Below are 14,800 nucleotides of genomic sequence, written 5' to 3' on the forward strand. Positions count from 1 at the left end.
AGTCTCCAAGACAGGTTTCATTGCTCTTATTCCTCTTGAATACTTTTTCACTAGCAGCATTTGTCTTGCAGTTGCGGAAGCAAATACATCAGACTCAGACAATATCGCTATATATAAGCCCTCCTTAACCATATAGTCTTACAATGCTTGCAAGGTGCGCCATGGTGAGGTGCATTCCTCCAAGCCTAATCGTTAGTTTTCTATCTAGCATAACATGCTTGTTCTATAGAATTGCTTGTGCCTTACAACATATCGTAAATTCAAAAAATTAACAAGAGTGTGGTGTTGCTCCAGTTAGTCTGCAATCTGAACCAATTTCAACAGGAAAGTAAATATTGTATTGAAATCACATGACGAAGTATGAATGTATGTCAGACAACGAAAGGTAGGAAATGCGGGATATGAAAATGAAATGAGGAGGGTACATTTCATTTTTTAACATCTTAATTCAAGCAAGAATCAAATACCCTTATAACTTACAATGCAACAAATTTGTGTTTCAAATATCTTTTATTTTTTACATTAATACAAATAAGATATTCATTCATTCATCGTCCTTTTTCTCTCTCTCTCTCTCTCTCTCTCTCTGTCTCTCTCTCTCTCCCTTTCTCTCTCTCTCTATCTCCTTGAAACAAATAATAACTGTAAACCACAGCTCTCTTACCATCTGAAGATGGTAAAACATACGTTATAAAAGCGAGTTTGAATTATTCCACGTTATACATTATAGATTTGTGTTATAAACATCTCATTTCACCAAGTTCTATTAATGTCAAGCAATATTCAGTAAAAATCATTTGAAATTAATGTTCCTGTCATCTCTCGCGATAACAAGGTCCACGAAAACCCAACCCTTTTTTTCTACATAATAGTTCTGACGTTAAGAGTAAAACAATATTTCATTTTTTAACAAATTACATGTAAACAAATATACATCGATGTGCAGAATGAAAAAATCCTTTGAGATCATAAAATATAATCTTCTTGATAGGTTTTAGAAATACTTCTGGTTCACGAAATATTGTGTCAACCTCATTATAAAGTCCAAAATTAATGTATACATAATACAATTGTATACATGTAGAATAATATCACGTGTTGTGATCACAAGACCGGTGAGGGCGGCATTTCAAATGGAGAATCAATGAATAACTAAACCAACTTTAGACAAACAATTCAAAACCATAATAGAATATTGATAGTTCATTATTCAAACTAAAAAATAACTTAACGATAGTATTAAGAGAATGTGACAATGTGTTTTACAGGAATCAACATTAGATATCAATACACTTCCAGAATATCTAAGACAGAATTGATCTGAGTGAATACAGTCGACAGAGGTAGAATTTAACTGGATGACGGTGGAGCGATTGAAGCACCAGAGAGTTCCATCCGGCGAATCTCGTTGGTGATAACTGTAAGGTCTTGTATGAACATTCGGATCTGAAAAATCAATCAACATTCTAAATCTCTGTTGGGGGCAATTAATATGGGGAACATATTTCTATAAATATCTTTCGCGCTTATTTCCAGTACAGCTGTCAGAAAGTCCAACAGATTTAAGGTGATATGTCGATAGATGATAATATACGGTACATTAAACGCCAATATGATAATTGACGAATGTGCACATCGTATGTTAAACCACAAATTAAATTATATGTGGCCACTCCAGGAACGTTACCTTTAATTTGCAATCGATAAAATGTCTTCACTTCAACATATCACCTTAAAACTGTGTAATGAATTGCATGCTGATTACTATAGAAACAGGACAGAGAAGAACATCAAGAGAAAGCATGATGCATGAAGAAAATGGCAGAACACGACATGCTTGAGTGGAGGTATAGAGGTCTGCTTATGAAGATGTTAGAAAGCTTGATGTCAAGGTGTCCGATCTTTTGAGCTCCTTGCAAATATCTGTCAGATCTTCTAGGAACATCTGAACCTGTAAAAAGAAGATTAGAAAAATATTTTAATATATTTTAATGGTTATAGTTATACAATATGAGAATAGTATTTTTACTATCAGAAAAAGTATTTTTACATTAATACGAAAGGCGTACACGTCTAGTTTTCAATAAATGGCAGTTTTTTATGTATTCACGATAACATTATGTTCATTCCAAAGTTACTGAAAAGCTGCTTGTATTTGAAAGAATATCATATCGCGAATGAAAAAATGGCTTCAATATAAAATCACCTTTATTTTTTTTTTTATTTATTTTTTTTTTTTATTTGAATTTGCTTATTTATTTGATTTATATTTAATTTTTACTTTATTATTATATTTTTTCTGCATATCAAACTGTCCATATTTTATTTTACATGTGTGCAATACAACTATGGATACAAATAAATAGATTAGTATTATGAATAATAGAGAAAATTGTGAAAATGAACTGAACAATTGTAATTAAAGTAATTATTTAATTTGTGGGCCTTCATCACAAGAAAATTATTAAACATTAATGGACATAGGATATAGATACCAGTATATCAACATTGTCGTCACATACCGCAACAACACACAAAGACAGTATCTTTTTTCTGATAGCAGTACATCATCTCAATTGTAAAAAGCTTAACGGAGTTTTAAGTGATACAAAATAATCCCTCATCACATTATCAATAGATTTCTAAGAGGCTGCGTCCGCATCAGGGACATTGAAAATGAACAATGTAAATGGTTAAGTATACTACATTACGTACTTCTTGAAAAATGTCTGTGTCTATAATAGGATAACTCCTTCGACCTATGTTCTTGACAATATGTAAACTGGTCGTGATTTTAACATTAAGAAGAAATTTCATTTGATTGAATCATATCGAATAAAATAGAAGCACGTTAAGACATAGAAAATCAGAAAATATTATCTTTCCGCCATGGATATATACTGTAAACATGGACATTTACGCGAAGGGAAAATTTACGCTAAATACACGATGGCTATTCAGCCTTGTAAAAATTTCCCCGGGCCTATTGTGATATTCATAGAACAAGCACAAAAGAACAATGTGCGGAAATAATCCTAACGCGTAAAGTTTACCTATCAAAATCGCGAAATTAACCCCCACCGAAATAACCACGTTTACAGTAAGGCATCATTACTGTTCACTTTCAGTATCAATCTAGCGACTTCATTTTTAAAGAGACTCAGAGAAAATATCTCGATCGGTTTCATGTTTTATGGTCACAAGGTCAAGGAATGGTTACAACTGCTATTGTCTAAAGAATATTTTTCAATACTGTAGCGACTTTATTTTTAAACTGATTTAGATCACTTCACAAACTGATCCAGTATGAGAATACTATTATTTCGAACATTGTCTCAATGTTTCATAAAGATATATACTAGATACAGTTTCTACATGTACATTTTTAATGCACAAGATATATCAGCGTTTATCACACAATAAGCCTATATTAAGTAATAAACCTACTCATACTTGTATACTTCAGTGAAAATAACTTTTTCATTGTCATTCAGTAAGCGTCAGAATGTGATGACCCTCTTGGGCTTATTGCGGAATAATTACGGCAGCCATAAGCGGGCATGGACATATTGTATCTTTTTTTTTTTTTTTTTTTTTGTAAGAAAATATAAGATAAATAGCTAATCTTTAAACACTAAAATGTGTTAGTCTCACCTGGTTTGTGTGGAAGATGCATCATGGGAATCTGAGGTAAAGTTGATACATAGGGCAATCGGACGTACAGTTGATACGTGTTAGTTTTATTTTTGCTATGTTGATTAGAATTGTGAACTAGACTACGCAATGCAAGTGACAAGGAAAGGCACGCAGGCGTACATGTGATGTTAAGTAAAAAAAAAATACAACACTAGATAGTGTTTAAAGCTAACATAATACTACAATGTTTGATACTTATAATTTTTTATTTTATTTTTTTATTTTTTATTTTTATTAAATGGCAATTTTTTACTTAAAACAGCAAACTCTAGATATTGTCCTGCAGCTAGCGAGAGTTAAATTTTTTAAGTGTTTCTTAAAATATCCATTTTAAAATGAAAGAAGAAATAGTATCACTACATTTGACCCCTTTAACTAACGTGTGCAATACACATTAAAGATCCGAGAGACGTGGCTATTAATAACTATTTTATGGAAGTTATTTCACAAAATATGAACAAAGGACGTCAAATACACAGGGACTTGAGAATTTGTTAAAGTCCGCGTGTATTTGGACCTTCCCTTGTGTGTATAGCATATTTTGAGACGTTTTGGGGGACTAGATTAAAAATCCGTAAAAATGACACCCCGGTGTGTATATAATGAATTTTAATCTAGTCCTCCAAAACGTCTCAAAATGTGCTATACACACTAGGGGAGGTCCAAATACTTGTAAACTGTAACAAATGATTACGTCCCTGTGATCAAGTGTAGTGGTAGACACTTTAATGATAAATTTGTAATTGCCAAATGTGTATAAAAAAAATGTAAGAATTAAAATGACTTTTTTTTTTTATCTTTTTGTAATTAAGAGACATGAAAACTCTATCTTTACTTAGGATATATAGTTATAATTAGTTAGCTTTACACTGAAATGTAAACCAATTGTTTAGACTTTTATGAAATGATATTCAGTAAATGATTTGATCAATTTGGATAGAAGTTATGGTTACATTATGATGTTGGTATTTTTTGCAGTTTTTGTGATAATAAAATTAAAAGTTTTACATTTTCAAATACTGTTGATTCTTAATAAAGATTACGGTATATATATATATATTGTATCTATATTTTTTCTTTGTATTTTATGCATGTTATCAACACAAAAAATCAGTGAGTAAAAAAACACAATGTTATCAGTGGAACTGTAAACATTACATGTTAGAATTGAGATATATTAGAGAGAAATCAATCCTGTTCAGGAACAGTTTTTTTTTTTCCTTTTTTTTCTTTTTTTTTTTTTTTAAATTTCCCAGTGTTTTCTTTAATAGGTATTTCTAAAATTGTGTTTTAAACAGAAATCCTTGTTTAAATTGTAACACCCTTGATTGTATTTGTGTAATCAACTACATTGAATCCCAAATCATTTATTTAGTTATACATCAAATTGACATTAATCCTAATTAAAGTATTTATAAAAAAAAAAAATTAATATTAGATAATCTACACATATTTTGAAACTATTTCTTTAATCAAAAGTATGGATCTATAATTAAAAACTGGTTATTCATCCTTCAATGAATCTTGAAGGCAGGATATCTAGAAGAGATTCATTAAGCTGAATATCTAGTAAAGCAAAACTACAAAAAGTACTGGTCTATTTCATGCAGCAAGCAGTAGAGAAAAAGTGTGACAAGCTCCAGTAGCACAACAAATAGCAAAATAGCAAAAGCTTTTAGCACAACAAAATAGCACAAACAATAGCAGAGTGAAAAGTTAGCAGAGAAACTCGTGTGAAAAGTGATCCTGGCACACCGAAACTATGACAATGTACAATCTTTTAAAGTCTCTTTAATTTGGTATCAACTTCAAGAGTGTGTAACTAAAATATCAACTGTTTTTCTATTCTTACTTCATTTCTTCTTTTTTTTTTTTTTTTTTTTTACGAGTGATACTCTAATAAAAATTATCTTTGAGGCTAGGATTTATTCTGATTTTATTTACATGAAAAGCAAAATTTGAAGAAAAAAATACAATTATCTACAGTTGAACAGTACCTATATATTGTCATGTAAAAGATTGTGTCATATTATCCTATAAGCAATTTTTTTTTGCTGTATTTCCACATCTTATTGGCTCATGACATCTTTTAATTTCTCAACATAATGTACTGAAAAAATTCAATGAATTACATTTTTAATTTCACAAAATATCCATTTTTTCTAACAAATAAATTCTCTTGTTTTTCTAGCAATGACTCAGCTAATGAAGTAAGAGTTATAAAAATTGACAGGATATCTTAGTTGTACTTGTACTCAAAAATTATGAAACCAAATTAGTTAGATAGATTGTGGAATCAGAGTGAGTCCAGAGCTCAGGAGAGATGTCTGGAGAACTAAGATAGGGTAACTTAACAGAAAAATAGAGACTTAAAAAAGTATGATAAGACAAAAAGATTGAAAAACAAAGATCAGACATCATACCAAAATGTATAAAATCAGCAAAGTATGTGATGAAAAAAATAAATTTTAAATCAATTTTGATAAGATGCAGAATAAGAAGTTTTTTGATAGAACAGTAAAAATGTATGACACAATAGAATATAGAACACAATGGAGAAAAATAAACAATTAACTACTTCTCACTATAGAAGTCTAGGAAATTTGTGATCGATATTTTCCGTTTTGAGTAATAGAAGGTTTGAACACTTGAACAACCAGAGAATGTCAGATTCTGTTGTGTGTACAGAAAAACGGATGCTAGTAGCTTTGTAGAAGATGGTATTATGAATGGGAGATAGAGATGAATGATACAGATGCTGAGAAGTAAATTCAGAGACACATGTGATGAAATAGACTTTCAGCTGCTTATTACTGGTATAAACTGAAAATGACAACAAAACAGCAGTTAAATTATTCATTTTCAGCAGGCATGATATTTTCTACTAAAAGTTGTTAAATTTATATAAAATTTCACCGATATATTTTTCCACTAATTTACTAAAACAAAACCTCAACCACATGTTAAACTTTTATTATCATCTTTTCAGAAGGTAAAATTTCACCAATGTTTTTAAATTTTCTTTTCAACGAAACACATATGCAAAATTTTAAAATTAAAATTTCTGAAATTTTATATTTTAATCTATTCATATGTAAGATTTCTGTTTCTTTCATGATCAAATTTTTTGTTTTATTTTTTAAATTTCTTCATTTTCATGATCCAGTAGAATTGCAAAATTTTACCATTTAAGTTTCAATATAGTCAACAACATGAGCCAACAACCATATAAACATTAAAATCAAATCAAAAACTGAAATATTAACTGATAAATTATTAGATAAAGTATATGTAGTCTTTCAAATTATTGCACCACCAATAAACCATTTCCCAAAATTATCATACATACAATTGATTATTAATACCTAATTTACAATGACATGTGGTTTTAAATAGTTAAAAAAACTTACCTTAAATATTTAAACCTGACAGGATGTTTTTCAAAATAGGGGATATAGTGCATTACCGCCAAATGGCTACCACCCTGTCGCCTCTCTGCTTCAACAAACTCTATGTCCTAGCATCTCTGATTTGATTTTAAAGACTAAAAAACTAGTGCATTTTTATATTATCTATGCAGAAACTAATGTTCATCTTTAATGGAAAATCTTAGAAAGAGTCTTAACTCTATATTAAGAGCTCCAAGCATATGAATATATCGACACAAAATGAGGGTTTTCGTTTTGAGAGTAATATTTTAGGGTATATATATATATCCTTCTAATAAAGGAACTATACACACATGTATTACAACAAACTAAAAGAATTAACAAGTAAAAATGATTTATATTATTATCCATTTAAAATTACCTTTAATCTTAATATCTAAAATTTATTTATTATTTTAATATACTTTTTAACTTAACACCTTTTTTCTATTTTTAAAGAAAGAGAATGGATTTCTGTTTTCAATTACGTGAGGAAACACACTTAAATTAAGAATGTTGCATTTGATTTTAAGATGTATCCTATATCTCTATGATAAGCATACACATTAAATTTTTTTTTGAAAATAACTGATTTATTTGTTGAATAATGACTTTAAATAAAAACACTACTTATTACTAAAGGGAGCTAACTCATAAATACTAGTGAGTTGAGAAAAAGGAGGAATAAAATAATACAGGTAATAATTTTTTAATAAAATGGGTAATTTTACGGTGTTGGAAACAAAAGTCTAAAAAGGTTTTTCATTGTTACATATTTGATTTATTTTTTAAATATCAAATAAAAAATGCTTGAAACTAATAGCAATGGATATCTTGAAAATCTGTACTAAATCTATTTGATTTAAATACTCTATAGCAACCACAAGGTTTGGATGGTAACCACTTGGCGATGGGTGGTGTGAAAAAGAGGGTTCTCACTCGGGTGGAGGAAAAGGGGAGATAACTCTGACTACATACCTGGTGCAGCTGTTCTGCAGTGTCTTCCTCTGAGCTGGTCTGTTTCTGGTGTCGCTTCACAAGCTGGTATAAATTGTGTGCAGCCCTGAAATTAAAAGCAATAAGAAAAATTACATTTCCTTCCATATTGCATAATCTTCAGATTCAGTATGGGTTACTGTTAACGAACTAATTCGGGTGAACTTCAATTTTGCAAATTATCAAATTTTAACACTTTGGCAAAATGAAGAATTGGTACATCCATATTATTTTCTATTGAAAAAGTATAAATATATATGTACATATTGAGAGCGTAATTCGCACAATCAGAATTTAGTGCAATACTTTCAGTGTGACAATCTCTGAAATAAGACTGCAAGTCTATACAAAACTTCTGCGTGTGGATCAGATCTAGTCCAGTCTGAAATCTCTGTGAACTCATCCTAGAAATTTTCAGACATCAATTTTAACTCACATCTTGATTCTGCCAAGCTCCAAAGTTTTCTTGGCAGCTGTATTTTTTATATGTGTCCACTTTGATTCCCAGAAAACAGCCTCACTCTGGGCTTCATCTAATCGGGTTTGTAGGCCAGATAGGAGATTGTTGAAGGAGAGAATTTGGTTATTTTTCTCCTGAAATAAAAATTCAAAGTTTTCAAACTGTACATGTGATAAGATTAACTAACAGGATCACAGTTTAGATTCAGATTGTAAGTGGTCATAATTCTATATATTTATCCTCAAATAAGTCCCTTCTCGATCTCAAGTAAAAAAAAAAAAAATTGATAATTGTTTAAAGTAAGAGGAAGGCGCCCGGCTTATTTGTGAACCAGCTTTCGCTTACTACACAGTATTTCAAAATCAATAATTCTAAATAAATGAAGAAAGTTTTTTTTGTTTTGTTTTTGTGGACATGGGCTTATTTGTATACATGGGCTTATTGGTGGACAGGGGCTTATTGGTGGACATGGGCTTATTGGTGGACATCGGCTTATTGGTGGACATGGGCTTATTTGTGGACATGGACTTATTGGTGGACAGGATTTTAGTGGTGGACATGGGCTTATTTGTGGACAGGGGCTTATTGGTGGACATGGGCTTATTGGTGGACAGGGGCTTATTGATGGACAGGGGTTTATTGGTGGACAGGGGCTTATTTGTGGACATGAGCTTTTTGGTAGACATGGGCTTATTGGTGGACATGGGCTTATTTGTGGACAGGGGCTTATTAGTGGACATGGGCTTATTGGTGGACAGGGGTTTTTATGTGACCCTGAGAATTAGTTGGCAAATCATAATCAACTTTTGCTTTAAGATGCTACATCTTTAAAACAAGAATTGACTTTTGCATAATTGTATCTCAAAAATTACATACATCATGATATTTCCACCTGCCAAAGAATTAAGTTTATCTTTTTATCTTTTAGATTTAAACTTGATGTTAATTGCATCACAAAGAAAAATTTTGTTAATAGCTGAATATACTCAATCCTAGCCTGAGTTTCCTCTGGCCTTGACACTAGACATGGCTAACTCTATCCATGATATTAGCATTTTTATACAGGAAATCAATTAATTATGATTACATAATTGATTGGTTAATGTCATCTATTGAAATTTTCTTACATTTTTATGTATATTGCCTAGACTTAATTTGTTATATACAGACTTCCTTGTACTTTCATCACTTTGCAAATAACTAGCTATAGCCCATCACCTGTATTTTTACAGGTTTAAATTTCCCAAAAAAAATCACAATAATTCTTCATAGGTTTTTTCACATCTGATTTACAAATAACATATCAATGTTGAATCACTTAAATTAATTATTAATTAAAAACAAAAATCTGACCAACTATTTTTTTTTCAGTGAGTCTATCGACGTATTCTTACCTCAGTGTATTTCATTAAGTTCTGTCTCTGTTGTTCAATCACAGATTGGTTCTGGTTTTCTCGATCCATCAAGTCCTGAAATCAATTCATAAACACAAAATAAAGTTTTGTGAAGCAACAATAATACATTTTAAAAGATTACTTGATTTAATAGAAATGAGGAGGATTTCATTTAAGGTAGACGTCAGGCCTAGCACTTTGTCATTTTTGAAAAAATTCTATATAATTTCATAAATGACATGAACTGTTACTGGAATTACTTGATCACAATAAAGCAGCCAAATCAATTCAGAAAATGTCCCATGTAGTAGTGTTTGAAAATTGTTGAGATTTCATATTTTAGATCCATGATCAATTATAATCACTTACAGTACTAACAGTGTAAATATTTATTAACTCTTTCACCCCTAGTGACCATATTGGACTTCAAATTATAAAAGAATGGCAGAGTCCACTGAAGTTTCTTAGGGTTGAAAGGGTTAATAATGGGTCAGATTATGTTCATATATTTACCCTTTTACAATTATGGACCTTTAATTGGTTCGGTCAATATGGCGTTTTATTATCCCAGTAGAGTCAAATATTGGCCGAGGTCGAAGCTCAAGGTTCAAATTTTAGATTCTACCAGGTAAGTAAAACACCATATTGACCATTTCGAAGGTCCTTAATTTTTATGATAAATATGAAACTTGCTTGCAAAAGGATGGAATTCCGGTATATCTATCTTGATATCAGATAACTTACTTTTGGGCATTGTGATGTCCCAATGATTAATGACACCATGAATACAATTTTTACTCTGTGTTTTTCTAATAATAGCAACATTGTTTTAATATCTCAAAATATAAACTTTCACATGATCATGTTTAAGCTAATGAGATTTAAGAAAAATCGGACCATACCTAATATTATGTACATTTGTATTATCATCTAAAGTTTTTTTATTGTTTTTTTTAATAAAAGAGAAACTTTAGCCAGTTTAACAATTTCAGTGAAAATTGCCTCCTTTTGCTTCAAAGTGTACAAATTTTATTAAAATAAAAAATCTTTACAGGTGACAGTGATATATATTTTTATTATTATTAATTATTTGAAATATTGAAAAAAATGGAGAATAGTGATTTTTTTTTAGTTTAATGCAGTGATTGTGAATTTTTTTTTTTTTTTTTTTATTTCAAAGTAATCAGCAAAACATTTTCTCATTGATTTAGATTCTTTATGTATTAAACTTCCAGATCTGTCTTATACTTACACCATGAGTTGCCACAAGTGTATCATGTCTAGCAATGATATCTCTCATCTCATGGAATTCCTCACCAGCTTCCAGTGTTTTTTCCATGTATTTGTGGAATATTGTGTATTTTTCTAATTTGGTTTGAAGTTTTTCTTTTTCTTTTAACAAAGAACCTTTTTCATCTTTCAATCTACAAGAAAACAAACATTAACAATTAATTCAAAGCTTTTTTTTTTTAAATTCCATGCTTCCATTTTCAGTCACTTTTTTTATCCCTACTACTGTACCCATACAACTCCACCCACATTTACTCGTCCACCCCACCGATCCCCACTCAAAATATCTTTAATTTGTATTTGTTTCATCTATGATCTAATCTTCCCTTTCCATCAATAAAATAAAAAAAAAAAAAAAAAGGAAAATTTACTTACTTATCTATCTCTTTATCTTTCTGTTTTTTAGAATCTCTTTCATCTTCAGCCTTCTTTAGTGCTCTTGCACGTTTTGAGTCGTTATCCTAAAAATTAAAAAAAAGTCAAATGTAACATATATATATATATATAGAAACAAATGGAAGATATATTTCATTCAAATAAAAAATACAAATGAGGAAACATGAAATCTTCTTGAGCATGCTTCAATTACAATACATTAATTCCTCTTTTACTAATTTCATGTTCATAATAATACATGTATATGCTAAAAATCTTACCTTTAAGAAATGGTCAAATTTCAGTAATGATTCTTTCAACTGGTATTCTTTTCGTTCTAATTCTTCTCTTCTCTGTTGTAAACTTTCCATTTTCATTTGAAACTCCTATGAAAGGAAAAATAAAAAAGTATGTGAAATTATTGTTCTTAAACAAAAACGGCTAAATTAAGATTATCAATTCTGAAAGTGAAACACTGATTCCCATCACTAGTGAAGCTGGGCGAAAATATAGCAAAACTGTATAAAGACCTTGTGATTGACTGTTGATAGATTCAGTTTCTTGGACTGTATAAAATTACATTCGTACAGGTCTATAAACCCCTTAATGTATATATGTAAGCACATACATGGCTGCTTCTGGTTATAAGTATTCATATATATAGAAAAAAAATATCAGCCCCTACTCTATATCATCTTTATAGAATATGTGGGTTCTTCTTAAGGTTATATATGACTATTATATATCAATTATATATGACTTCCTGTTGATAGCTACCCGCTACTTACTGATATTGAAAGGTGAAGATATACAGACATATTTATCAAGGATACAATTGATACCAAAATAAATAAAGGGGAGTAACTCTATACATACTATGTAGTTCGCAAGGTAACCCGGTGATCATCACATTCTCTGGGTCAGCTATGTAAAATTCATAATTAAACCCTCAACACCACTAAAACTAGACTGGCCCCATGTCTCTAAGAATATTGAAATTATAAATAAAATTGAGCTTTATGATTTTGATCCCTAGGATATGTCTGATTCTATTGGCAGATAATCTAGTATTAGAATTTAGCTTGGCAATTCTTAACAAAACAACTTAGGGTCTGGTGGCCAGTCTACACTAAAACCCTCAACACTGTCAAAGTTCAGAATTAACCTTTAACATCGCCAAAGTTCAGTTAAACCCTCAAGGCCTCAACAAAGCCAAAGTTCAGAATTAACCTTTAACATCGCCAAAGTTCAGTTAAACCCTCAAGGCCTCAACATAGCCAAAGTTCAGAATTAAACCCTTTCCTATATATATTGCGGATATAGTAGGAGTAGGGGCTAATATTTGTTCTATGTATTAGTATTAATTGCCGTAATTAATATGTGATACTAGTTTCTATATGTATGTTTATAGCTCATATGTTTCCACTGTATGCTTACATGTTTTGTGTATATGATGACTGTACGCCTATGTTGGTAATGTCAATAAAAGAGTTTAATTGAATTGATTTAATACTTAACCAGAAGCAGGCACCTGTGATGAAAGTAACTGTGTATTTATTAAATATAGACATCATAGTCGACTGTTATAATCTAATATAGATTATAAACAAATGCAAGTACATTAATCACATCAGTGTTTCATTGCAGGAAGCTGTTTACTTAATTTTTTGAAGCAAATGTAGTGAAACAATTCAACCACATCAATATTTCCAGATCGTTCATTCAAGCTAATAGAGAACTTAAGAAGGACCCATTATTAGCTATATAATGTCACCCCTATATAAACACCCAGTGTAAACCCTGAACATCTACCTCTTTTTGTGCTGCAAGAGCTTGTTCCACTTCTGCCATTTCTCTCCTTTTTTCAAGAAGACGTGTAGCAGGTGTGAGGTGGTCATCCTCCCGCTCCGGCATCTTTCTGCATCATAAGAAAATAAAATCTGTGACATTTTGTTTAGTCTTATTCAAACTATTTATAGTGTTGATAAATGGTGTGATTGTAAAAATACTACATATAATGTATAAATATTACTATTTATAACTCATAGCTAGATCATTAGCTATTACAAATTCAAAGGCATTAATAATAATTTGTTCCATCACAACCTGGCAGTTTTAACAACTGGATAACAATGTACAGTATACCTATACTCTGTAGCAGACCAAATCAATTACATATTGGTCACTGAATAAATGCATGTTAATGTACATATTATTTGTCAGTTATTGCTATGTATGTGCAAATTATATACACTGATTAGAATTGGCAATTGCTATATTATTTTTGCAAGATGTTTAATTAGGGTTCCGAAATGCATTTTGTTTGTGTGCTGTACCAAATTAGCTAATTTTAGTGATATCTCTCAAGCCAAGTTGACAAAACACAGCTATAGTGTACTGGAGTTATGAATTACTGCCTTCAAAATAAGTCTTTGATTTTATTACATGGATGTCTTGCATTGGGTAACACTATTAATCAAGCCTGTGGACCAATATTTAGGTATCACACTCGGCGGCTGTCAAAACACTGGTCTAATAGCTGTGTGCAGCCGGGCTTAGAAGTAGACCTGCATGTATTTCTGTTATTATTAGTTATTATTTTAATGCCAACCTTAATGCCTTCATTGATGTCATGTATAATAAAAATTAACATAAAAGAGACGCATACCCACTATGCATGCTAGGCTTAAGGACATAATATGAGAAAAGTCGACACAGTAACGACTTACATGTATACTGGCTCAGTATACAGTACACAGTACAGTATCTTCTAGACCTACAGTAGTGTATCAAAATAATTGTGGCATTAGTGTAACCACAGGTGCCTGACTCGTTTTATAAAATAATAACATATAGAGTACATATAAATGAGATGTACTATATATGTCATTATTTTATAAAAACGAGTCAGGCACCTGTGGTGTAACTTAGATAATTGTACTCACACGAGGAGTTTATCCTCGAAAGTTGTCCGGAAATATTCTCCAAGATTGACATTCATCTTGGACGGTTCCCTTAGGCTTCTCACAACATTAAATTATGTCTCCAAAATGTACTCCCTTTCCCTCTTGTGTTTCCTGTTAAACCAAACCCGCCATTTGTAAACTACGGCGGTGTTGCTAAGGGACGGCAGCAAATAGCTTCAGCAGAATAAATAAAAT

At 30.8% G+C, this 14,800-nt stretch overlaps 1 protein-coding gene across 2 annotated transcripts; it reads right to left on the minus strand.

Moving 5' to 3' along the window:
- Window positions 1-556: 556 nt before the first annotated feature.
- On the minus strand, window positions 557-14,760 carry LOC117332527 (coiled-coil domain-containing protein 42 homolog). Of its 2 annotated transcripts, none has more exons than XM_033891469.1 (9): window positions 14,585-14,760; window positions 13,452-13,557; window positions 11,921-12,025; window positions 11,640-11,725; window positions 11,227-11,398; window positions 9,975-10,049; window positions 8,557-8,714; window positions 8,103-8,187; window positions 557-1,446 (listed from the first exon to the last, which is right to left on the minus strand). In XM_033891469.1, exons 1-9 carry the CDS (start codon window positions 14,638-14,640, stop codon window positions 1,351-1,353), a joined length of 939 nt encoding a protein of 312 aa, XP_033747360.1. In that variant the 5' UTR covers window positions 14,641-14,760; the 3' UTR covers window positions 557-1,350. The 2 variants fall into 2 exon arrangements, with proteins under 2 accessions (XP_033747360.1, XP_033747361.1); XM_033891470.1 differs by having other exon boundaries at window positions 557-1,951.
- Between the last annotated feature and the right edge of the window lie 40 nt (window positions 14,761-14,800).

This window comes from Pecten maximus, chromosome 8, assembly GCF_902652985.1.
Source record: "Pecten maximus chromosome 8, xPecMax1.1, whole genome shotgun sequence".
Taxonomy (NCBI): Eukaryota; Metazoa; Mollusca; class Bivalvia; order Pectinida; family Pectinidae; genus Pecten; species Pecten maximus.